Genomic DNA, 26,726 nt, shown 5'->3' on the forward strand with positions numbered 1-26,726 from the left:
TTTAATCATTACTCCCTTTAAGCACCCCTGGCTGCACGACAGAATGGTTACACCCATTTTCACCCCACCCCCCTGCCTCCTTCTAACACTCAGAAACTGTATTCCTACTGCATTAACTCATTCCCACCTTAAATGAGGGAGGGGGCAACTGATTTTAAAACAGGATTCTTCTAATCTCGATAGTCATCCTGATTCAATATCCCAGTCGCCAAGTAGGTGCACTGTTGGTGTTTTACTGTGCAGGCTCAAACAGGTATTTTTTATAAAATTTGGAACGTAATGCCAGGTTGTTAACAGGCAGATGTAAAAAAAAAAAAAGGCTTGAATCTGAGGCAGCTGAACTTTCACTCAGTTTTTCTGAAAAGTTTTTGATGCCTTTCCCATCATTGTCTTTGGTTGCTGGAGTCCAAACTCCATTGAAGTAGGAGAATTAAGGATGGGTCATTGATTTCTAGTTGACTTTGAATGAGCTTCACATCTTAACAACCTCCGCACTCCGGCTACAGGTGGCTCTGAAATTATCCTTCAGAACTAACATAGACCTGTGGATTGGAGACTTAGACAAATGTTATTGTCATTTTGTATACACTGATTGTACACAAAACGAAATTTTGTTTTATACAGCTCTCAAGACAGCAGGGAGCAAATTTAAACATAACACTGATATGATTTACAGTTTTTTTCAGCATTCAGCTTTTTTTGTAGTCTTTTTCAGTTTTTTCAACATTCAGCAGTCTGCTGGCAGTGGGGAAGAAGCTGTTTCAGAATCCACTGGACCTGCGTCGGATGCTTCGAAGCCTTTTCCCAGAGGGCAGTAGAGAAAACAGTCATTATGTGGGAGTGAGGGGTCATTTAAAATGCTGGGATGCGCTGGGATGAAATGTCTTTTATGGAGAGAAGAGGAACCCTGATGATCTTTTCTGCACTTCTCACTACTCTCCTCACCTTTTTCCAATCTGCACCACTGCAGCCCCCACACCATACAGTGAGACATCTGGTACGAGTGCTCTCTATGGTGCTTCTGTAGAAGGTCACCTTTGGCAGACTTAAAGCATGCTGGCACTATGGATCGGTCCAGCAAGGTGTGAAAATGTCTGTGAGGAAACCAGCCAGCTGATCTTCACACTCGTTGTACACCCGCCCAGGAATGCTATGGGGGCATGGGGCCTTTCTTGGGTTGACTCTTCTCAGAGTTTTCCTCATTTCAGCTACATCAAGGTTTAGTACCTCCTCCCCCTGATGTGGAACAGCTTTCACTGGAGTGCAGTTTAGAGTCTCAAGCCTTCCAAAGAAGTTGTTTAGTTCATTTAGGAAGTCAGTGTTTGCTGAATCTACCAGGCGGGAAGGTGTGTTGGAGTCTGTGATGAACGGCTGTATGTGTTGCCACATCCTCCTGGTGTTTCTAGCGTCGTGGAAAAGATCCTTGATTTTGTGGCTATGGTTCTGCTACGGTGATCTGATCGCATGGTTTGAGTCGGAAATTATCAATTTTGTTATCCAGTGAGCGGATGTTGGAGAGCGGGATTGATGGTAGCGGTGGTCTGTGGCGATTCTTTCTTAGCTTCGCCGTTAGCCCGGCTCTGCAGCCCCACATACGCTGCCTAGCACACTGCGTCCTTGGGCTTGGCCTGCTCAGCTCGCCCGTTGGTTTGTTTACCTCCATCATTAGCACTTCACAGATTTTTAAATGGTCGCGAGTGGCTGCATTTAAAGCATTTTGTGACCGTAGCTGCAGTAGGCGTTGGCAGTCGCAGATGCGAGGTCGATGCATGGTTTGTAGCGTTCTGAGTGGCATATTTTGTTGAATTGTAGAGTGCTGTTTCTGGCCGCTGCCACAAGGTGCCGCCATGATAACATGAGGTTTATACTCGAGGAGAGCTAAAGGAAAGAGGAGAAAACAGATGAGAGCGGTAATGGGAATGGGCAGGACATGAGAGTAGGATAGGTGTCGAAACTCTTTCAGAAGAACAAAGCGGAAGTCCAATTGCCTCGAATTTAGGCCAATTTTTGGCTTTGATTTTAAAAGAAATAAAATACAAAAACAATGTAATCGTCATATTTTATATGGTAGAATTTCAAACCTCAAAACTAATGTTTAAAGCTCAGCTAGGAATTAAAAGCTACCAGAAAGCATATAAAACTGGTGTGCTTGACTGATCGAGGGTATATTTACAGAGATAATCAAAATTTCCAAACATTAGATGCTCTAATAAACATGAAAAAAATGTGCATTTAAAGAAATATTTTGTTTGTATTGTTGTTGTTTTTTAAACACACACACATAGACTGTGGGTGAAGTAAAGATTTTGTTAAATATTTCATTCTCTGACCAAAGGATTTTGTTATACATCACATTGCTATTCATTTCAAAGTATTTGTGTACTAATTTAATATAAAACATAATGTATAGATAAAACATTACTAAATTAAAAAAAAAGGTTCTAAATGTGTAAAAAGATGAATTATAAAAGGCAATAACGTTTTAAGTTTATGACATTGATAGTGTTAAAAAGTTTAACAAAGAACTTGATAACAGTGACAACGGCAGAAAAAAACTGGTACGAGTTTGTTCTTTTGTTGGCAAATAGAGTGTTATGTAACTTTCTTTTTGAGCAAGCCCCATTGTCTGGATTTATTGGAAAGCCTTTTCTTTCCATTCACTTGGATGTTTGTTTTGTTATGCAAAGGATATTTGTTCCACAATGATAATGCTGAAGCAACACTTTCAATTTAATACCTGAAGCAGCAGCATCAAGAGCTAAAAGTTAACGAGTTGACTGCTTAATAAACAAGAAGACCCATTTTCACATAATGTCCAACAGGTTAAGAAGCTTCAAATTAAAATAATGAGAAAAATTTGTAATAAGAAATTTGTTACTTTTTCTTCTGATTTTCAGTTTAACGTTTAAAGGTCATGCAAATAAGTAAAAAAAAACGATGGCAAAAGTGGATTCTGTTGCAAACAACACAAAAAGAAAAATGCATACACTTCAAAAGTTGTAAAATCGGGAAAGGGGTAAGTATTGTCCCATTTGAAGAAAAAACTTTAACTATGAATATTCATTTAGCTAAAGAAATGCCAGACTTAGCTGACCCTAAAATAAACATATGAAGCTAGGTCATTTTAACAATTGCTTGCATAGGAATACCAGGTAAGTGACCCAAGATCTATTATCTGTGTTCAAATAAATTCACGATCTAAGTAAAAAAAAACACAGTGAAATGTGCCTAGCGACCTGTTTTAAAGTTTAAAATAACGGTCATGAGACATTTAGATTGACTGGACTCAGCCTAAGAAATACGTGCTGATTTTCAGTTATCTGGATTTTGCTTCTTCACATCTAAAAAAATTCAGCTGAGGTGGTCCAGAGGGCTTCCTCACCAATCCTGCATTTTTATCATATCCCTGAGGAAAGGGCCCCCATAGCTACAAAGGAGATAGGTATACCCTCTGGTCTGGGAACACCTTGAGATCCCTCAAAATGAGTCAAACTGTTATTCGGGAGAGGGCTCACCACAAAACTCCTGTTTTGTGAAGTCGGTTATGTCTCTAAACTCAATGTTGTATCTAACATGTTGCTGGATTTTATTTTATTTTTTTCAGAAGAATCTTGACTTGAAGATTCAGATATATTTTCCATCAGCATTTGTTTTGTGGTATTGGTCCATGTGTATAGGTGATGTGTTTGAAACACATACTAGAGCAAATGCTTAGATAAAATATCAAAATATATATTCACACCTGGATCTGGGCCATATGTTCATTCAGATATTTTGCCCCTTCAATTCTTTTCATTTCTAGAAACACCCTTGTGTTACAGTAGGTTAAAAAGCGCAACTGACAGGATCAAATGAGCTTTAGATTGGGTGGATTAACAATGATTTTGACTTTGATTTGACACACTCACACAGTACAGACATTGAGACGTTATAAAGCTAAAGATAACTGCATATGTAGAAATATGTATGTACTCAATTGTTAAGTGAAGTTTGGGACTGTCCTGTTTTTATGGGGGAGCAAAATCACAATGTGATAAAAGAGCACCAAACAGACTTAATAAGGGCAGCTTTAAAAATGAGAACAAGCCAGTGGGAAAGTTCTGGTTCATGTTTTGGTCCACTGTACTGGAGGTACGGTCTTTACTGGACCTTTTTTCCATACAGTGTGTGTGTGTGAGGACCAGCTTCAGTGAAATGGGAAAAAAAAAGATACAACAAAAGGAAACCAAAGGTTTTTTGGCACTCATTTGATATTTACAATGTTCAAACATATCTAAGATTAAGTGTACTAACAAGTATTACTGTAGATCCTTTCCAGTAGTTATAAAGTATGCAGACATGCACAGGTTATAACAGTACATGCATCAAACAAACCCAATGAGTTGTCTACATCTCAGCAATTCATTTAAATCTGTTCAATTCACTTAATTCCGTTCAATTCCCATTCCACTCTATTTAATTGTATTCCTTTCTATTCTATTCAATTCTTTTCCATTCCATTGTATTCAGTTCCATTCCATTCCATTTTATTCCATTCCATGCAATTCTATTCTATTGCATTTTTATTATTTTCTGTTCCATTCAATTAAATTCTATTCTATTCTATTCTATTCTATTCTATTCTATTCTATTCTATTCTATTCTATTCTATTCTATTCCATTCCATTCCACGCTATTCCAATATATTCAATTCCATTCTATTCTATTGTATTATATTATATTCCATGCCAATCCAGTCTGTTCCATTCAATTAAATTCTATTCTATTCTACAGTATTCTATTCTTGCTATTCTATTCCATTCCATGCTATTCCAGTCTATTCTATTCAATTCAATTCCATGCTATTATATTCTATTTTTCAATTCTATTCTGTTCCATTAAATTTAATTGTATTCTAATCTATAACAGGTTTTTAACAGGAGTTAATAGAAATGGATTAGTGCATCCAATCATGCACTTGGGTTTTCAACAAACAGACAGGCCTTCCCAACCTTTGTCCTGGATAACCACAGATCAGCTTATTGTTGCTTTGTTAATAGGGATGAGAGATTTACGGGGTGGAATTGGGGGAGAGCTGTTTTTCTGTGGGGGAAACCTAAGCTTCCAAAGCTCCACAATATCCCTTTGGCCAGCCATCTTCTCGTCTGTGCCCCCCTCCCCCCATACACACATGCACCCCTTTACTAGCTGGGATTCCTCTACACAGGATGCCATGAGTAGGATAAGGAAAATCAGCAGATGGTGAAACACTTTCTGAGGGCATTTTTAGTTTCTGACAGTGAACTTGTCTCTTTCTGTTTTCATCACAAATGCAATTAATGTGAATGTTTTAATGTGATTTAAGGTCCATGTTTATTATCTTAAATTAATTTGCTTGCATAATGTTTCACAATAGGCATGTGGTTCTTGAAATCCTAAGCTACTGCATGTGCCCATGACCAACAGAAGGAACCAAAGAACCTCACACTAAGCTTATTAATGCGTCCTGGTTGCTCTCCAGTATGGGCTTTCCAGTTGCCATGGGAACCAGGCCTGAGATATTGCCTGGTTAGAGAAACAAGTTGGTGCTGGATAAATATAAACCTTTAGCTGTAACTGTTGCTCAAAACAGCTTATCGCATTCGACATTGTTGAATTTTTACAACATGATGATTTTCTGAAGGCAAAGTTTGACATCAGGCATCATCCCTGGTCTCCAGAAGTCAACAAGCAGCAGTGTCCTCCGTCTTAAGTGCTGATATGTGTTCACACCCAGTCAAGCTGAGGAAAATCAAAACGCCCTGAAATATTAAGGAGGTCAGGTTCTCAGCTCCTTTGGGGGAAGCTGTGAAAAACGCCTCAGCACCCATTCAGTGACAGTAAACCACAATGAGCTGCTGCATGGCAGATAGTGGGTGAACAGTTTACATCCATTTTAAACATGACCTGAAAAAAAAGATACTTTTCTCACTGTCTGACATTAAATAGATAATCTTTCCTGTTATAGATTAGTAAGAATTAATGTATCTAAATGATTTCCATTTAGTAAACATCCTGGAAGGTCTTTTTGTCAAGGATGGTTTATTACACAGAGAGGCAGAAAATCAAACTATCAAAAATAAAATAAGTGTACTTACACAAATATGTCAAGGTATTTGGAAAAATGTAGGGAAAGCCAAAATTATGATAAAACCACCAAGAAGGTATTTCATAAGATCTTAACTGAAAAGAGGTGAACATGTGGAAATATTGTGTTGTGATTTTATGTTCTTTTCTATTTCCAGCCAGCTGGGAGTGTTTTCTGCACATTCATGGAATAAATTCACCACAGCTTCTCTTCAAAATATAAGAGTTTATTTACAAAAATCATTCAGCTCCAAGTCAAACAGTCAGTTTAACACTCTTAACTAAGTCTAGTGAAACTAAACTCAACTCAACTAAACTACTATGTATAAAGAGGAAGTGGAACACGGTTGAAAAACATATTACAGTTTAAGATGGATTTTGTGCTTAAAAAAACTGTTTATCTTGAAAAAATTGGGATATGATCAAATTAGCTTTTAACGAATTTAGAGCAATTGGAATGTTTTCAGACCAATTCACAATGATAATCCATGAGGTGAATAAAACATTTTTTGGCCAAATAATGAAGAAATGAAAAAGGGGTACTAAGGCTGACACACACTATGCCTAAAAAAAAACACAATCAAGCATATGTTCATGTTTAAATAAATTACCATATTCTAAGCATTCTTCCTGATAGTGTCCTTTTTGAGCCTGAAAGTATTTTTTGGTCACCTCATTCATTGCATATTTTGATTATAGCCAACTGATGCTTTATTTGCTTTAGGTCGCACATTTATTTATCTCAGATTTAACCATTTTTATTCTTTATTCTCGCTTGCTGCTACATCTTTTAGTTGCTGGTTGTGTTGCATCTACGTATAATGAGTATTCACACCAAAAATGCACTTTACTCTCTCAATTTGTCATGACTTCTGTGGTTTTAAACAATAAAACTTCATTCTTTTTCAAATATCGCTCACATCCTGACTTGGTTTGGAAGTCTCTGGCAAGCTCTTGCTCTTTTGCAGCTAAAAAAAAAAGCTAAAGTAACACTGCACTCAGTTTGTTTAAAGGATTAAATATACACCCCACCTTAAACCCCCATTGACGTTCTCATTTTCAGGGGGACTTAAGACTTTTAAAATAAAGAGAAATTCATCACTTAGCATAACTAGATTACTTTTACTTATAGTAATAATTTTTAAAAAAGCACATCACATTGAATATTCATTATAAATTCAATCAAGTCTTTAAATCATGCAATATAATGTATTATACAAATCCATCACAATGCAATTAATGTCTTATTGGAGCATAAAAATACAGATGGGCCAAAAGTGCTAAATTGATGATGTACATGTAATATACATATATTTATTTATTTATTACATTGTTATGCTAAGTGCATCTTGCATGTCTATATATATATATATAGAGAGAGCGGTCAAATGCTTCAGTCGCTTTGTCACGGTTTTGAGGACCCAAAGGCAGAGAACAGGAGGCAGAGTTGAGTTGTAGATTTAATAGTTAACTGAGGCAGAAATACAAAAATACAAAGAACCAAAATACAGATAACCAAAATGTCAGGGAGAATTCACGTGGGGAACCAGAGATGAGGAAGCAGCAAACACAGCAAACCAGCACTGAATTACTGGAGAGGTGAGGTAAATATATGGAGACCAAGTTAATCAGCAGATATGGAGTAGATGTGGGCAGGAACAACTAGGAGGAAGCCAAGGGGAAAGGAAAGCAAGCACAACGTGGCAACAGAGGATAATTTAAGAACTCAGCACTGGTAGAAATAAACTAAAAAGACACAGATCACAAATAAACTTAAAAAATAAACCCAAGCAGAAGGCAGAACCCTGACACGCTTTTTTCCATCAATATGACATGCAAAATATTTCAACACATGAAATAGAATTTCCTCAAAAGCTATTTTCAAGGCTAATTGTTCAATAAAATGATAAAGAATATACATTTTTGTTTATCTACTTTCAAATTAGTTGCTTTAAATCAGACTCTAATTTCACATATAACTAAACACTAGTTTATATTATATATTAATAAGGATTAATAACACACACTATAGATTCATCCGACCATTATGACCCTGCCCATATCTGCTATTTCTGACCCACGGGTACACCATGGTAAGCAAACACCACGACCAATCACCATATAATGTACACCAAAGCCCCACCCATTATTTTGAATATGACAGCCCTTCTTACCCCTAAAAAAAGTATTTGGACCAAAAAGCATCAAAAATAACAATCTAATTCATAGCGGAGGTTTATTAGGGCTAAATATTTTAAAACAAAATGCAAGTAGATTTGTTTTAAAAGCTGTACCAGAGCAAATACTTTCTCTCACATACTCTATGCACATTGCATTGCACGGGCCAGAATCTTCTGGTACATTTTATAGTATATTTTTATGTTGCATTTGCTACTGTCAATCGAATGTATGGCAGAAACAGAAGACTCATTGTAGGAAGATTCCTGTTTTTATTATAACTTTAAGCACATTTGATGCATGTTTTAGTTGAACAGTATTCCACAAATGAAGCGTATCATTATCAGACGGGTCAGAGTAAATTAATTTGTTTTAATGAGGCTGTAAAACACCCTTCAGACATCAAGACATAGTAGCTCAGTAGCCTGGGTTGCCTGAGAGGGGTTGCCCTCTGTAAGCAACAGTAGAGAAAAGGTTGAGGATGTGGAGATCATACCATTAGAGCCTCGTTAGCTCTCCGCTAAAAGCGCACACTTTTAGACCACACAAGGGGCTAGGCACTCTGCCAGAAACACTTATCATCCTGACATCCATTTTTCACTGGCTTCACAGCTCAACTGTACTTTATGCCAAGCTTTCATGAGAGCTCGGAGGTTTGGGAGTAGAAAAGGAAGCTTAGTCCAAGTGACTGTTAAAGGGTTTGGCACCAGGAAAGGTTTAATCGGATCAAGTGAGTGTGCAAAAATAAACTCTTTTGTCAAGATAGCTTTTTTTTGTAAGAAAAGCTGCTGAATCATAAATAATTTGACTCTAAGCAATTAAAATTGGTCTTACAGCATGCATAAAGTGGAAACACCAGGTATACGCCAAGACAAAAGACTTTCTTTCTTTCTTTCTTTCTTTCTTTCTTTCTTTCTTTCTTTCTTTCTTTCTTTCTTTCTTTCTTTCTTTCTTTCTTTCTTTCTTTCTTTCTTTCTTTCTTTCTTTCTTTCTTTCTTTCTTTCTTTCTTTCTTTCTTTCACCATGTTCAGATCTTATGCACCTTTTTTAATTTATTTTATCACCAGTGCACAGTGCTATAAAAGGCTTTTAGACTTCATAGATCTATTGCTGTTACTTCAAAACCACACAACAGACTTCGGGCCACCTCCCCATCTCTTGCCATATTTTCCTTAAACCTGCCTTCCTGTCCTTGTTGAAGGAAAGAATCCTCAATATCATGTGCCCACAGGACAGGGATACAGGAGTAATGTGCAGCTGAAGTTTTTGCAACATCAAATGTGCATGACCCTAAAAAGTTTACTTTTGGAGTTTCAGAGGAGAGCACCTTCTTCCCGTGTCATTCTAATAGTACGTTTTGTTTAAGTTTGCCGTCCTCCTCAGCAGTGGACCTTTGCAGCTCCTCCGGTACTACCATGCAGTTCTTGGTTGCTTCTCTGTTTATTGCTCGTTTTGATGGCCTGTCAGTTCAGATGAATAACCATGTGTCAGTGGATTTGCAATTATTCCATATGTGCTTTTATTTTTGGATTCTGCATTGTACCCGTGGGTAGTGTGCCTTATTGCTGGCTCCTACATTGTCCAAATGTGTAATAGTGGGATTCATGGAAGCACATGTTCATTGCAACTCAACCGATGATTGATATGTGATGTGTTAGAAATGTATTATAATTGAATGAATTCCAGCTGTATGCAACTATAACTGACTTAGACTGAAACAGCTTAAAAAAATAGTCTTTTGTGCAAAAAATGGTATAAGATCAGCTTAAAAATATTCAACTATTCTTTGGTTAAATTCAAATTTAGATAACAAATCAAGTGTTTTTGTAAGAAGAGCAACAGTGCAGATTAATGCATGGACTCACATGCAGAGTTTTTTTGCTCTGGTCTCTAAGCTCCACATATAACACAATGCTGCCACCTACTGCTGCAAATAGACACTTGTAACATAACCCAGTACATCAACTCCAACTCCTTTTCCTATTTATGAAAACAAACACTGTCTGTCTGATATAAGCTTGAAAAAAGACCATGCTTTAGCAAGTTTATTTAATGAATGTTCACATTGTTAGGTTCATAATTCGTACGTATTGTTTTAGCTTTCTTCAGTGGTTCACCAGTGAATACCTGACAGGCTGCTTAAATGTATTTCCTAAAAAGAAATAAAGCTGTTATTCAAAGATATCAGTTCGTAAAAGAAAAGGAAAAAGAAATTAAAGATCTGTCCAATAAAACTGTACATTTATGTGATATGTTAATAAAGCACATTGGTTTCTCGTCTTTATGGGGTCACAGATCATCATAACTGAGCCCATATCTATCGTTAGCATAATGAGCAGATGTTGGAAGAGTAACAAAATAATGAACATAAACTATTTTACTTTAAGTGCAACTAGAATACTGAGTAACTGATTGTAAAAATTTATTTTTTTTGTAAAAAATGAAATGAGCTAGAAACCTATTTACTACTGAAAACGACATGTTGGAAAAAAAAGAGATGTAAAGTATGTGATTATCAATGCAATCTCACCATTCAGCAGACTTCTTACAGTGTCTATGAACATAAATGGTTTATTCTGCTGCCTGTATTAAGCCTGATTAAAGGCTAAAGAAAAGTTGATACTTGAAAGCTTGTCTCAATAAAGGCCCATCAATGTTCTCATCACTCTGGTTTTGGGGATGGGGGGTGGTTAAGGCTACCAGCTGATTTTGCTTAGGTTTAACATGCTCTGCCACCAAAAAATAAATCATTCAAAAACAGTTTAAATAAGCCTGTGGTTAAAATCCCTACCATCTAATACATACCATTGTCACTTTTCAATCATTTTATGTAAGTTGTGTTGGAAATGACTGTATCTTTCAGACTAAAAAATACATGAATGACCCAGCGGGGATGAGTGACCTCTCTGCAGCCCTGTGATCAGGGTGGCTGCTAACCATGTGTGCCTTCCTCTGGTTTATACTTATGTCTCACTAGGCCAGGTCTCTGTTTCTGGCAGACTGTTCTTGATGGCCCTAGATCGGAGGTCTTCAAGAGGGGGTCCGTGACCTCTAGGGGGTCCACAGAGGTACTGGATGGGGATCGTGAAAGTTTTGGTTGATTCGAATCGATAAAACACAATTTCATACAATATATATAATTACGGGGTCCCCGCTCCATCTCGCCATCAATTTGCGGGTCCTTGGCCTGGAAAAACATTGAAGACCCCTGCCTAGGTGATGCAGAGCGAGCCAGCAAGAGTAGCTGCTCATCAGCTGACCAGTGTGACTGATGACGCTGCACATTAGAGACACTGATAGATACCAAATTATTGCTCTGCTGTTTTCTTAATTTCTAAGTTACCAAACTTGCATATTTGAAATAAATCAGCTTTATGTTTTGATGTAACTGTCAAACATTAAGATAATAAACAGTTCAACCAATTATGCATTTAATAAAGTGCCTGTTTTTTGTAAATTAAATGAGCTACATCATAACTATGTATAATTTATCTTATCTCCATCCCTCACCAACAGCCGAGCTGCTCCAGGTTCCATCATTTATTTCTTTCCTGAAGTTTAGACTTAAATTTCAGATTGAAAACAATGGAGCAGAGGCACAAATAGTCAAAGAATATCACATTAAGTTCTCATTAAACATGATCCTATTTTTCATATATCCATAACGTTCCAATTTTAGATTTTTCTTTGTACCTCTGGTGTATTCCAGTATGAGCTTCTCAGCATCTAGATTTGAACTGAATTTCAACCACATGCCAGAGTATGAAAAACTGTTCATTATATTTCCTCAGTCTTACCTGCCGTATCTGGCACAAGTTCTACTGCTTGGCAGGCAGTGAAACTCCTTTGTTATATGAACACATTGAAAGGTGTTAGGGAAAGAATGAGTAAATGCAATAGGGACTGGAAAAATCCCTGAAGGTGGAAGAATGGAGATAGAGGATAGCATTGAATTTAATTTGGGAACAAATTAAACATAACCCATTTAAATAATCTAATTTTAAATCAAGTATGTTCAGTTGTAAAAGGAAAGCGTTTAATAATGGTTAAATTCTGCTGACAGAAACTACATTGATAGAAAAAAAGGATTTAAAAGAACATTTTGGTTTAACTTTAGTATGAATGCACACATTTACATTTACTAAAGTCAAACTTAGATTCAGTCACTTATATGACAGTTTAATTGAGCTGGATTAAAAAAATTATATTTCTATTTCTGGAGGGCATGAAGTGTCAGTTTTGCTGATATTTGTTCCATAATTTATCATATAAATTCACAAATGTTGACTGTTTAAAAACAGAAAAATTTTGAACCTGAACGACACAGTAATTAATTGATCTGAGCATCAAATGAAATCTAACATATAATTAGTTGCATTCGACATGTATGTTCTGAAATTAAGTTCAAAATTAAGCAGAAGTTGCACAAATTTTTACTGTTTAGCACTAGTTTTTTACAGGATACAAACTGCATCATCATCAAGTAATGTATTAAAGCATGGGTTAGAGTGAAAGTGAGGACTATACTATTCGAATCAACAGTTTATTGATATAGAACCAATATTATTAGATATTTTACCTAACGGTGTGGCTATAGACTCTTATCTGATCCTTTATTATGACAATGAATATAACCCTTTTTTTTTCAATCAAAGTGAAATAAAGTTCTCCATGGAATCGAATAGGAAATTTAATAAAGCTCTAATATGCCCTCATCTAACCATTGAGCTTCTCTCCATCTGTTTTTCCATTTTTATGGAAACAAAGGATGCTTCTTGGTCTCGGCCTACCTCTGCTGCCATCTAGTGGATCAAACCTTCACCTGACTATTACTGCTGCTATAAAATAAAAAGCACATATTCAAAAGTAGAACGAACTATATAAAGTCTATGATTGACAAGTTATGAGAGGATTCAGTGTTGACTTAAATGTTCAATCTTTAATATATAGTATATAAAGGCTATTCAAACATAAACAGGAAGTCATGAATGCAGATTGAAAAACAACTTTAAATCATCAAGTAGTGCTCAGTGCTTAAAAAATCAAATAAAGAAAACATATTTGTATATATTGTTAAGTTCTTCTACACAAAAAACCCTCAAAAATATTTTTTTTTCCAATATAAAGTGCTCATGTTGTATCAGCTGCTATAACTAAGAAGGCATCAAACATGTGCAGAACAGAAATTAAGTAATATTTACCATTTCAGGGCAACTGGGTTATCATAATATGGCCAGAGCTCTCTAAATGCTGTTAGAAGGAGCAGTTTCTTTCTCATTTAATAGCCTTCTTATAGTTGGTTATATGCACATGCACTTCCAGACGGAAGTGAATTTCCATCTATCAGGGGAATGAATGTCACAGTAATTTAGACCTTTTAATGAGGCGGTTGATCCATGTCTTATTACTAAATTATTATACGCACATTAATTTCATGTTTTAAAAAACAGTTTTTAAAAAAACATGAGCTGGGAGCACAAGTTTGAATTTAAGATGGATTTTAGTTTTAATTTATTCAGTATCAAAATGATTTTGTACAGGCTTAAATATTTACATACAACCAATTATTTTTTGATGAATTTCCTTTAGCAAGTGGCAGGGAAACCGCTCCCCATTCACGAGGTTAGAGCATGATTCTGGGTGGATATTAAACCTTAGTAGAAATAGAAGAGCTTATTTAGATTAGTTAGATTGCTTGTATGGACACTGCATTCAAACATAGTCAATGTATCATTAATAGAGCTGAGGTTGGTTGATATAAGGTTGATATCAGCCTGGTTATTCATTCCACAGCTAGTTTGGGTGTGTGTCTACCTGAAAACCCAACTATGTCCAAGTTTCACTCCTAACTCACAAAGTCCCCCTAAAATGGTATACAGACTCAACCCTATTATAAATTGGAGAAGGCTGAAACAGATCCTTCTCCAGAATCCACCCTTTCCAGCCGGACTGTTCTCTGCAGATGCCCATGCAAACTATTACCTTCGGGAAAGAAAGAATGAGCTTTTTTGTCTACAATCAAAACATAAATGTTTGGAAGAGTCAAGCTGAGGCTTTTAAAGATGGTCATAGTATTAGCTGTAAAGTATGGTGATGGTAGTGTCATTCTGAGGTTCTCTTTGGGTGCCAATGGTACAAGTATATTGAAAAATAAAGACCTTAGTTCTTACGCCTTACCTAAAATCAGCAGTTAAGTAGTCGGAACTTGGCTGTTGTTGACCATTCCAACAGGTTTGTAAATGGATGAAGGAATTTAAATAAAGCTTTCTGGAATGGCCACCATATTAACCCGTCTGAAAGCTTAGGGGCAATTAAAACCATCCAAGGAACTAAATTAATTTAGATAAGGTTGATGATTTCTTGGTAAGGGAAACGTGTTCGATCAGCTGTGCAGCATGAATTAGAACTCCAACTTTGTAAGGATCTAATTTTTAAAATAAATAAAATAAAAAAAAACGAATGGTTCCAATTCATCGTAAAAACCCCAACTTTTATATGACATCCCTGCGATAATGAGTCACAATGTGAAAGTGTTTCTGTAGTTTGAAAATGGGTCGATTTGGTGAATTTGGGTACTTCCTTTATTCAGTTTCTGTTCTGTAGTAGTCTGCTCTGTATTTTGTGGTGTCGATATGCTTATTTAATTAAAGGTAGCTTTCAATTCAAACACATGATTAATGGTTTTGCTGGTCATTGGTACTGCAGGTAGTTCTTGAGCCTGTTAGGAAGAGGAAGGTGGGAAAGAAGATGGAGTCTGTCTCGACCAACACAGCTTCTGATGCACTGACGACACAACTGACTCAGCAGGCGTGGCGTAGCTGTTAAAAAAAAAAAAAAAGAAAAGAAATAATGATTTGAAAATTAACTGCAACAAATTTGAAAACAGTGATTGGTTTATTATAAGTAACACAGATGAAAGAATCACAACTCTTTCACCTAAAATGGAGTTACACAGCAGATCAATGGAGTTATACCTTCATAAAGCAGCAGGAAGCCCTCTGTTAAACTGCTGGGTGGAGCCACGTCTACTGGCCTCTGACAGTCTGTGTTTCTGGCATTAATATCTGCACCAAAATCAAGCAGCAACTTCACCACAGCTGTGCAGTCTTTTTCTGCTGCTACATGTAAAGGGGAGTCCAAGGATTTGCCTTTCTGTACGTTTGCACCTGTGTTGAGCACAAAAGAAAAACTTACTCAAGACCTGATTAAAGTAATGCATTATTATTTGCTTAATAATCTGTAAGTCCTAAGCTTCTGACTTATCTGTGCCTTTTTATGTACAATAAAACATTATTTTATATAAAAGGTTGATTCAGCTTATTACCTTTAATCAAGAGTGACAAGATTTAAAGGGGCCCTGTCATGTACTATGTCTACAAAAAAAAAGAAAGAAAAAACATATGTCTGTTAGAATAAAGTATATGCCAAGTCGTCATTGTGTTTTCTTAGTTGTATGCAGTTGACATCTAGTGGTAGCACTTCCTGACTCATCTATCAACTTGGCAGCTTCCAAGGGTTTAGCTCCTGCTTAAGTGGAGCTAGCTGGTTTGGCCTGATTTCAAAGATGGGACAGTCAAAACAGTTTAAAACTTATGAGAAAACTGCACATGTGATGCATAAACATTATTTTTTTTTTTTTTTTTTTTTTTACACAGCAGCCACTTGTGAGCTGACAAATCATAAGATGGTGCTCCTCCCTCCACATTTCACTTGTTCATCTCTAGAAGTTCTGTAAAAAAGCAACTGGAGAGACTGAACCACAATAAGTCTCCTGGTCCAGGTGGTGCAGCCCCAGCACCCTGCAGGCCTGTGCAGAGCAGATCTGTGGGATTCTACAACAACTTTTTTTTTAACTTTAGCCTAACCCTGAAGACGATTCCAGTGTTGGGGATAGGGATGCACGATATAATCGGCCCCCTATCGGTATCTGCCTGTATCGGCCTTAAAACTGAATATCGGACATTGGCCACCCCACCGATATTTAACCCGATATTTGATCAGCTTCTGAGTTTCTAAAGTCTAAAAAAAAAAAAAAAAATACTACTTCTTCTTCTTCCTCAAAAACTTCTTTTTTACAGACTTAAAAACTTCTAAAGATGAGGGGAAAAATATTGATACATTAAAATATTACAATATCTTCATATGCTGATGAAATATTGCTATATGTTATCGTTATGCTACGAAATCCCCCGAAAATTCACGAAATTCTGCCATATTTTTATATGTTGATATATTGACATGGTATCGATCTATTTTACTAACAAAATCTCACAAAATTTTGCAAAATATCACGAGAGTTTGTAACAGAACGATGAAATTTCATGAGATTTTGAAAGTAAAATAGATCGATACCGCGTTTTTAAAAATCAATTTGATATCAGCATATGAAAATATATTTGAGTATATTATTTTTCAAAGTGTCAGAAATGGATAACAAAACTGCTATTTTCAATGACTACCTATTTTTGTCCAGCTTTAACATCAGTATCGATATCGGTTATCGGCTACATGAGTTTTAAAATATCGGCATATCGGATATCGGCCAAAATCCCAATATCGTGCATCCCTAGTTTGGGACGTTTTACTGCCTTGTTCCAGTTCCAAAGAAAACTCAGCCAACAGCCTCGATGACAACAGACCTGTTTCTCTGACATTCTGTATCATCCCTAGAGAAAGTTCAGTCTGACTTAATTTAACAGAAACTCTAGAGGACTCAGGTGGTCATCAACAACACACTGCAAAAACAATCCAGAAATAAGTAAAAAATGGCTTAAATTAAGTATATTTAGCCTTAATTTGAGCAGGTAAATAAGATGATTTGCCAATGGAATGAGTATTTTCACTCTTAAAATAAGACAGTTAGATAATATTTACTTGAAATAAGACGATAAAATAGTTTTTTCTTATTTTAAAAGGAAATTGTCTTGTTCCATTGGCAAAGTGTCTTACTTACCTCCTCAAATCAAGGAAAAACACACTTATTTTAAGAAAAAATAACTTATTGAGATTTATATTTTTTGCAGTGACCTGGATCAAATGACCAGAGTACTGAGATAAAAGGGGCTTCTGTCCAATCATGTAGTCAGCAGCACAGGAGCTCAACAGGAGACGGAACTCTCACCATTCCTTTTTACTCTGTAAACCTCTGACTTCCAGTACTACCAGACAGAGTCCCGTCTTCTAGAAAAATACTCAGATGACTCTGCAGTTCTTGGTGCATCAAATATGGACATGAAGCTGACTACAGGGAGCTATTGAACTATTTTGTGAGATGGTGTGGAAACAATCATCTGATCCTGAATGTCAACAAAAGAAGGGAGATAATGTAGATTTCAGAAGAAACAAATATGAGTTGAGTCCTGTTCACATCTTAATATAAATATATGAAATAAACGGACAACAACCTGACTGGAAACACAACTATGAAGTGTTTTCAGCAAGATGCTGCATATATTTTATTAGTCTGTAGTGGAGAGTGTGATCTATTTTGCTATCATCTATTGGGGTAATAACATCAGAGCAAATGACTCAGCTCGGTTCTAGGAACTCCGTTAGAACCTTTGGAGATTATTTCTCAAAGAAAAATTGTTCATAAAATGAAGAACGTTATGGACAATAGTGAGTGTAATCTAGAAGACTATTAAATAATAACACAGTGTCTTCAGTAAAAGGCTTGATCCGGTGCAAGACAGACTGCCAAAGGAGATCCTGCCTGCAGCTATCGACATATTGGAAAAGAAAAAATGATGAGTTAAGTACTTTTTAATTAAATTGAATGAAATAGTTTAATTACTTCACTTTCTAAACACCTTTTTTGGATACAGTAAAGGGTATCTATAAAAGTTGGCTCCATTTCAGCTGCAATCTATACTGTTCTGGTTAAAGAAAAGCACTGTTACATAATGGCCCCACCTCCGATACTATGATTGTTCCAGGCTGTTTTAAATGGGAGAGTATTTAGCCCTACCAGACTGACTTACTCCCTGTATAAGAGGCCTGGTCATTGTAAATATAGAAGAGTGATTATGTTTAATAATAAATGGACTGAAAAAGCGTAAAAAATAAATAATACACGATAAGCCAACAGGGCACTATAATAAAATTTTAAAGCCTTTGTATCCAACCATTGATCTAATGCTGGAAAATTTTGTGAAGACATAGAATGTGACTGGGGCCCCTATAAACCATCAAGTTCAGTCAGAAGTAGCACCATCTGGTGTTTCTCTCAAATCAAATCATACAAGAAGTGTTTGCATTATTTTACTCTACACCTGGAATAGCTAACCTGTTGATCATAGTCGTCTCACTTTATATTGTAGTATAATTATTAAATAGAAGACACTATTTAAATATTCACATTTAAAAAGAAATTAAAACCAGTGCCATTCCTTTGTAATCACTTACTCATGGTGATTTGCAGTTAAAAGTCTTTTAGGGTATTCAGCTTCCCAGATATATAGCAGGAATGTCGGCTATAATAATTGGCTGGATAAGAACTAAAGATTCTGTCTAAGTAGATATTCTTATTTTATTAAATAAGATTTGGTGTGGACTGACTGAGACGTTACAAAGCATGAATATCCTGGGATCCAAACAACAGAGAACAAAAGGTTTAAGATGCATATTCACCTGTACTTCCAAGTTGCATAAAAAGGAAGAAATATGTTCTTAGAGGCACAATCCAGACACACATCAAGGGCAGAAATAGTGGCCATCTCATTTTAACTGGTTAGCCAAGAAGGTGTTGGTCAGTTAATAAAGTGTACTCCTGTAGTTTATATTCGGCTAGATGTGCCATTCCATTCCAGCTTCCCTGTAACTGCTGAAGAACAGCAGGCCTATAGAATGATAGTGCCACCGCCATGTTTAACATTGGGGAAAGTGTGTTCACAGTAAAATGCAGTGTAATGTTTACATTTTACATGATTTTACTTGGCCACAGCCCATCCTTTTCCATATGTTCAAATGATTTGGGGGGAAAATTTAATTTGTCATATTGGCAGATTTGTTGGATAATAAAATGTGAAAAGTAGGTTTAAACTTTTGAAAAAACAAGACATATTTGCAAAGGTGTAAAAAACTTGCATTTTAATAAATAAAGTTTAGTATGTAATTTTTGAAAAGTTTCAGTATATCATATATTAAAGCATTCCTGTGAAGCTTTTTGGATTCTGATAGAATGCATTTTTCACAGTAATGATTTATATCCTGACCTTTATTTTGTACTCCTACTTGCAAGCATGCAAAGGATTTGTGTCCGTCTCTGAGGAGATGTAAATATCCACATAATTCTGCAACCTAACCTTCCCTGAGGAGTTTCCTGGCACATTCCAGCTCTTGGCAGATGCAGGCAGTGTAGAGTGCTGTGCCCAGGTGAGGAATGTCCATGTCTACATCGGCGCCCCAAGTCACCAGGGCCTCAACGCAACCATAATGACCTGGAAGTAATGGAGCATGAAGACAGTAATCAGTATGTGACAATATGAGATGATTCTCCAAGCTGTCTTCTCCAGACAGATTCATTTATTTTAAGCATTTTTTATTTATTTTTTTTCTACATTGTAGGTTATTCACAAAAGGGTATTGTAGCTGTGCATGAAACATAAAACAACTTTATATATGGGGCTGAGTGTGTGCGCTAAAAAGGAGAAATAGGGCCAAGGAAAATATAGGCCTACTCTCATGCTGTTTCCAAACCTGGATAACTTTTTCCATCAGGACTATTTTTAGAAGGGTTGTGTAAAACGTCTAACCTGCTACGATGTCACAAGTTGACCCAAGTGCTCTATAAATATATAGAAGAAGCGTTTAGTTCCTAATCTCCACTATTCTGGAATAAGCAGATAACTGCAAAAGCGCTGAAACTCTGTTGCTTTCAATCAAGATTAAAAAGGCATTTGTTTAGGGTGGTCTTTGAGTGTGCTATCTAAACATTAAGATTCCAGTCCTGCTTTTAGTCCATTTTCTGTCGTTTTACTTTCCTTCTTCTTCTCTTTCTTATCTACAAAACTTTGAATTGCCTTTCCTCTAAAATGTTCTATATAAATAAACTTGCCTTGCCTTAGTACAGCAGGCTTCTCCCTTTTATATAGGCTTCAAATTCTTCTTCAGTTGCACTACATTCTCTTGTGTTATACCTTTACTGGTTGCTTCGTGTATTGGTGAAGGTTGGTATACGAGGCTCTGGGGTTTTGCTCCATTTTCCAGAAGGATTTCAGTGCAAGCCACACTGCCCACTGTACAGGCGTTGAACAGAGGGGTGAGTCCATCAATTGTAGATGCATTGACCTGTAAAAACACTTTTGTTGTTATTTTTAGCCCATCTTTAACAATGCAGGTTGACTAATAGCTAACGCCAAAGGGAGCAATTGAGGGGGGAGAGCAACAATTTAAACGCTTTGCACTGTAGATGCAGAGCAGCACATCTCTCATTTGTTATCCCCTCCCAGAGTTTCCCATCCATGGAAATTACATTTGACCTCAGAGGAATGGCAACATTAAAGAGTCTCCAGGCCATAATGTGACTTACATTCGCTCCTGCATCAATGAGCGCCCTGGCACAGGCAACATGGTCGGCAAGACAGGCCTCATGAAGGGGTGTCACATGGTCTATAGTCAGAACATTCACATTGTGACCCTGGAAGCAGAGCACATCACCAGCCAAATAGATTTAGTGGGAGAATTTGTTTTAAGAAGCACTCGCCATCAGACGCGCTTTGTCAATCTCTGCTGGTGAACAACAGGCATTACAAGAACATTGTGAAAGCTTATCTCCTCACACAAGAATGAGCATTCATCTTTAGTTATGTCTTTAAGTGAATACTGCGCTGCAAAGTCACATTTCAGCTCTGTAGATTGATAAGTCTGCTAATTATAATGAACATAACATAAAAGGCTGGCTAAATGCCAATTTTTCAGCATGTGCGTACAGTCATGTTTTTACTTGTCACTGCATTGTTTCTGACTTAAACTAAGCATGTTCCATTTTTGGGCGTTGGCCTCACCATGTGCAGCAGGCAGCAAATATAAAATTTACTCAGAACACAGTTGGCTTATGTCAAGCAAAATAATCTTAGATTTTGTCAGTTTATAATCTGAGGCCTATGAAAACATATATATATATATATATATATATATATATATATATATATATATATATATATATATATATATATATATATATATATATATATATATATATATATATATATATATATATATATATATATATATATATATATATATATATATATATATGTTTTCATAGGCCTCAGATTATAAACTGACAAAATCTAAGATTATTTTATCATTTTTGGATATTTTTCTTATAGAACACACCATAGTATTTAATGAAGTGAATAAGAAAAAGCATGTTTTTTTTAAACAATGGCAAGCATTCATATTTAACAGCCTGAGTCAACACTTCAATCAGAGCAGGCAGTGTTTTGGATTATCTTTTTACAATCGTTTTACAATTTAAAGCCTAAAGTTGTTCAACATTTAGCAAAATAAGATCAGCTTATTTAGCTTATTTAGTTTTATGCAGAAGATTAATTTTCCATTTTTGTCACATTCTCAGTTGGGTATTGGTCCGATTAAATGGACATGAGTTTCTTTGATTTTTAGCTCTTCCATTGTGGTTCTGGTTGTATGCTAATGGTTGTTCTGGTGGAGGTTTTATATATATATATATATATATATATATATATATATATATATATATATATATATATATATATATATATATATATATATATATATATATATATATATATATATATATATATATATATATATTATTTGATTAACTGATTAAGAAAAAATGTTCACATATGCATAGATAATGGTTTTTTAAGAACTTAATTTGAAAAAGAGTTTTGGAGGAAGTTTAGACACATTTATAAGGACAAAAATCCTTTACTTAGAAAAAACATAAATTTTATATACATAATATTTTGTATAACATAATTTATAATATAAAACTCTATGTTTATCATATTAATATTTAATTGAAAAATATATAACTTTGCATTTATCTCATCCAGTTTGAGTTCACTTTAAATAGTTTTTAATCTAAATAAATATCTGTAATCTAACTGAAAGGTAATTATAAAATTTGTTTTGATCTTTTAAGAGATCATTGTAATATTATCTCTGACTCTTCTTTCGTGTGATCAAAATGAGATCTGAGCTGCCTCCTATACATTCCGACATCAGTTGTCCGAACTGTGGTCCGATCCAAGATGGCCGCCCTCTAGGCACGTCAGCCTCACTGCCAACAGTGTTCAATGAGGCGTCTACGTATACAATGTCTATGTTTGCCACTACCAATTTTCATTGTGGCTCTACTTTGTTTTTGGTGATCAAACCACTAGCTAATTTTCTACATGTTTACTGTGTAATTCACATATAAGAAATTTCTAATGGCATTTTTTAAAGCTTTCTTTAAGCAATTGCTTTATTTTTCATCTCTTGCGGAAATCAACCATTTGTAAAGGTGCACAAATGATATTTGTCCTAACAGGTTCTCCCACGAGTTACTGATCTCTACAGCTCCACCAGAGGAACCAAAGGATCCTACGATCCACTTTCATCAAGCCTATCAGTAAAGACCAGAAGTCAAGAACCTTTCCAATCCTGGGAGCCACGTCCAGCTAAACGGAAGTGTGCAGGGAGAACGAGAGATTATTATTTACTAATACTTATTGCATGAAATTTTCCTAGATTTTCAAACCAAAAACAAGTTTTATTGTTGTTGTTTTTTTAGTTTGAATATATATTTTCTTCAGTGAGAAACCCAATTTCTACAGAAAATGATGTCACAGTTTGCAAGCTATTACAATTAATAATTAATCCAAGAGAATATTCCTTATACTGACACTGTTAGTTTCATTCTTTGAAGAAATAGTATGCATACTTTGTTTGAAAATAAATACAAAAAAAGCTTTTTTTGCATACTTGTTTAGCATGTTTGGCCAAAACTTCATCAGAGCCACGCGATACAGATCTCTGACTCAGAGTAATAATCATGTTAGCAACGATGTAGCCCAATCCTGGTTTAAACTTATTTGCAAGTTGCTACATTTACTTTTTTCATGTGTCCTCTTTTTTTAATACTTTAAGTTAGTAGTGTCAGAGGAAGTCAAGGCTAAAAACATATAAATGACAAATCTTAAGGGTTTTATTTGTATAGTTTAAAAAAATCTTTGAAATGTTGCTTGCCTGTAACTTTAGCTTTTACAATTAGGTGTGATTTTTGTTTAGGTTCATACAGAAAATCTTAACAAAGTATATTTAAATGTGTGATTTTTAAGGTTCCAAAAACTGCAAATGTTTAGAGGATGTGAATTTTTTTTGCCAGCAGCCCATCATGACTTAAACCCCAAATGTTCAACTGTTCTCTCTCTTTATCAGCCAGCCAGTCTACCAAGGTGAGCAGAATTTAACAGCACAAGATGTAGCAACAATAGACCTACATGCGTAGAGATAAGGCGACGCACATTAGCCTCAGAGAGATTGTGTTCCCTTCACCTGTAAAATGAGGGTCCTCAGGGCCAGGAGACGGCCTTGACTGGCAGCGTCGTGGAGGGGCGAGCGATCGGCCCAGGATCCTGCGACAGGAATATAAATTCAATGGCTGTCCCTACCTGTGTCTATTTCAGCTTATTGCTTTATGTTTTCCAGAACAGAAACACAATATTTCATAGAATAAAGAACTGAACAAGAACATTTCCCTTTGACATTTAATCCATAAAGACCTTCTGTTTTAGCAGTAATACTTTTCCAAATCTTCATATCTCAGTCAGAATAAGTGAAGTTCAATTATAAGTGCTAGAAATTACTCCCTCCCCCCACCTGAGTCAATATCCAAAATAACAGCTGATGCATTCCACACTCCATCGTCTCCATTATTCTCCTCCTCCATTGTCTTCATAAATTATGGATAATGATCAACTAAATTTCCTCTCTTATTCATGCTGCATATTTTCCTCAACTGACATTAATTTGAAATCCAGACATAAAGAGAGACATCAAACAGATTTCTTCCAACAAGGAGGACCATATCTACAGCAGCGTGACTAATATCCTGACTTCAGCTAATTGGTATTCCCTTTGAGTGATAGCTGCAGATTATGTTGTTGTGGTGTCTGTCTTGCCCCCGAATGTGTCTCCACAGCGCTTGTCCCCGAGAATGTGGAGTGTTGTTTTTGTTGCTGTGTAAGTGTGACAGGGTGCACTGCACTGCATAGCTGGGAATGGAAAGTAGGGCACGATGAGGGGTGGGGGGAGGGACGAGGAGGATATCATGACTGCGTTCTATTATTATATTAGAGAGAGAAAGCTGCTGGGCCATTGGAGTCTCAGTTTAAAATTGAATACTTCAGGATTTATAAGTGGCTATTAAGCATGAAATGAAAGAAAAGTGGGCAAAAATTCATGCCCCAGCTATAAATGGGCATGTAATTAATGGCTTTTAAAGGAAATGGATAAGTTAAATGTATTTATAGCTCATGTGTGAATACAGCAATCATCTGTGTAAATATGATGTATGTGTCCTTGATTTAAAGCTAGGAGGAGATCCTACATCTGACCTTTCAGGTGATGTCAAAACACCCATGGTGTTGTATCTTGCATGGTTATGCACAAGAAAAAGCTCAGTTTTATAATAAACAGAACATCAATTAGAGAAACAGTAAAACATTTAAGAGGGGTTTTCTCCTGATACTCACTGTGTTGTTGACCATAGTCATAGAACTCTGCCGATATCCGGGCAGCTTCTTTACGGTTCCCACGTACTATATAGAAGTATGTCAGCAAGTTAAGAGAAATCTTAACAAAGAGCTTAAAGCAGAACAGTGCCAGAATGCTCAGATAAACATTGGACAACTGGACTGTGAAGGGCTTGTTGGTGAGTTCCACCGCTGGGTCTGACATCTCCTTTGGCACACTACAAAAGAACTTTAGTTATGATGAAGGCAGGACCAGAAGCGACTCTAAAAGAGCCTACTTTCTTCTACCGTACTCTCCGGGCAGCCGGTTCTGACAAGCTGCAGTCTGGAAAAAATGCTCTGCAGCTGCTGCTGAGTCTGGGAGCAGCTACTGCAATGTTATTAAACACTGTGGGTGTGGATGTTTACAAGTTGTGAAAACGACAAAAGTGTCTGCTTATGTCAGAAAAAGGACAGCCACACATTTAGCTATAATTAATTATAAACACATAAAAAGTTTTTTTTTTTTATTGTATCCTTGCCAATTAAATTGTGTGGTAATAAACAGTGGCAGTTATAGACCAAATGTAACAGGGGGCCAGGAGGGGACCAGTGTGTTTTCATGGGGGCCCAGAAAACCCTGAAATAAAAAACAGGGCAAGGGATTCAAATATATTGAAAGAGCTGCATGAAGTGAAATTTCTATTCAATTTGGTTTAATTAAAATTACGTATATGTCCTATTAGGTCAATATACAATATCACATAATTTAGGAATTTTACATATTCTTGACTTAATTTAGGTTAAAATTTCAATTTTCTATAAAATCAGAATTAGAAATCAAGAAAAACTGATAAATTCAGCTGTAAAAATTATTGTATTTTTTTTTTTTTTTGTTTAAAAAAAAAAACATTTAGCGGATAAAAAACCTGCATCCTAAGCTTTCACCTTATTGTTTTAAATAATTATAAAAACAGAATTTGTAAAGAAAAAAAAATGAAATAGATCCAAAAGACCTATCAGTAACCATGTCTGTTCATCATTAGACTTTCTTTGAGTATTATGTCTTCAGTACAGGGGCCATAACAGGGGCCAGGACATGATCCACAGGGGCACCGGCCCCCGTTGGCCCCTGTCTAGAATCGCCCATGGTAACAAACCTATTAGTGAAAATTTTTTTCATTTAAAACATTTTTCACTAATAGGTTAAACGAGTAAAAGATTGATAGTGATTCTGTTTTAAAATATTTTCAACCCTTTTAATAGCAGAGCCTGAGAGATCTATTTTTGTTTCGCTTGAGAATAATTTTCATTAACTTAATGTTTTAGTTCTTAATTCATTTTTAAGTTACTGATATGTTTTACTCTATCAAAACTTTTTACTTTATTTTAAAATCTATTATAAATAGACACTTTTTGCAATATAACCTGGAAAAAAAATTTTTATTCAAGAATTTTATTTTATATCTGTGTTACAATAATTATGATTATTATATCATTATGTTTTGAAATGTTATCTGATCATTGTTCAATGTTTGTTTTCTCACTCTGCCATCATTGTTTGTGTTTGTATCTAATATAGAGCTGTGAATAAAAGATGGATCAATTCTGAAAGAAAAGATATGGTAACTGGGATTTATTTAGATGTAATATTATATTATATTTCCAGGTTTATGGCACGGTACCTTCCATCGTTTCCAAGGTAACGGTATCCGGTGCGTTGCGCATGCGCAG

At 35.8% G+C, this 26,726-nt stretch overlaps 1 protein-coding gene across 2 annotated transcripts; it reads right to left on the reverse strand.

Moving 5' to 3' along the window:
• Window positions 1-13,770: 13,770 nt before the first annotated feature.
• On the reverse strand, window positions 13,771-25,386 carry asb5a (ankyrin repeat and SOCS box containing 5a). 2 transcript variants are annotated; one of them, XM_038269077.1, is made up of 7 exons: window positions 25,014-25,386; window positions 23,815-23,894; window positions 20,813-20,920; window positions 20,421-20,571; window positions 19,587-19,721; window positions 15,258-15,449; window positions 13,771-15,101 (listed from the first exon to the last, which is right to left on the reverse strand). In XM_038269077.1, the coding sequence occupies exons 1-7, from the start codon at window positions 25,216-25,218 to the stop codon at window positions 14,974-14,976; spliced, it is 999 nt and encodes a 332-aa protein (XP_038125005.1). In that variant the 5' UTR covers window positions 25,219-25,386; the 3' UTR covers window positions 13,771-14,973. The 2 variants fall into 2 exon arrangements, with proteins under 2 accessions (XP_038125005.1, XP_038125006.1); XM_038269078.1 differs by lacking the exon at window positions 25,014-25,386 and adding an exon at window positions 24,139-24,477.
• Between the last annotated feature and the right edge of the window lie 1,340 nt (window positions 25,387-26,726).

Source organism: Cyprinodon tularosa, unplaced genomic scaffold (assembly GCF_016077235.1).
Source record: "Cyprinodon tularosa strain WSP-4 unplaced genomic scaffold, ASM1607723v1 ctg72, whole genome shotgun sequence".
In the NCBI taxonomy this organism is placed as follows: Eukaryota; Metazoa; Chordata; class Actinopteri; order Cyprinodontiformes; family Cyprinodontidae; genus Cyprinodon; species Cyprinodon tularosa.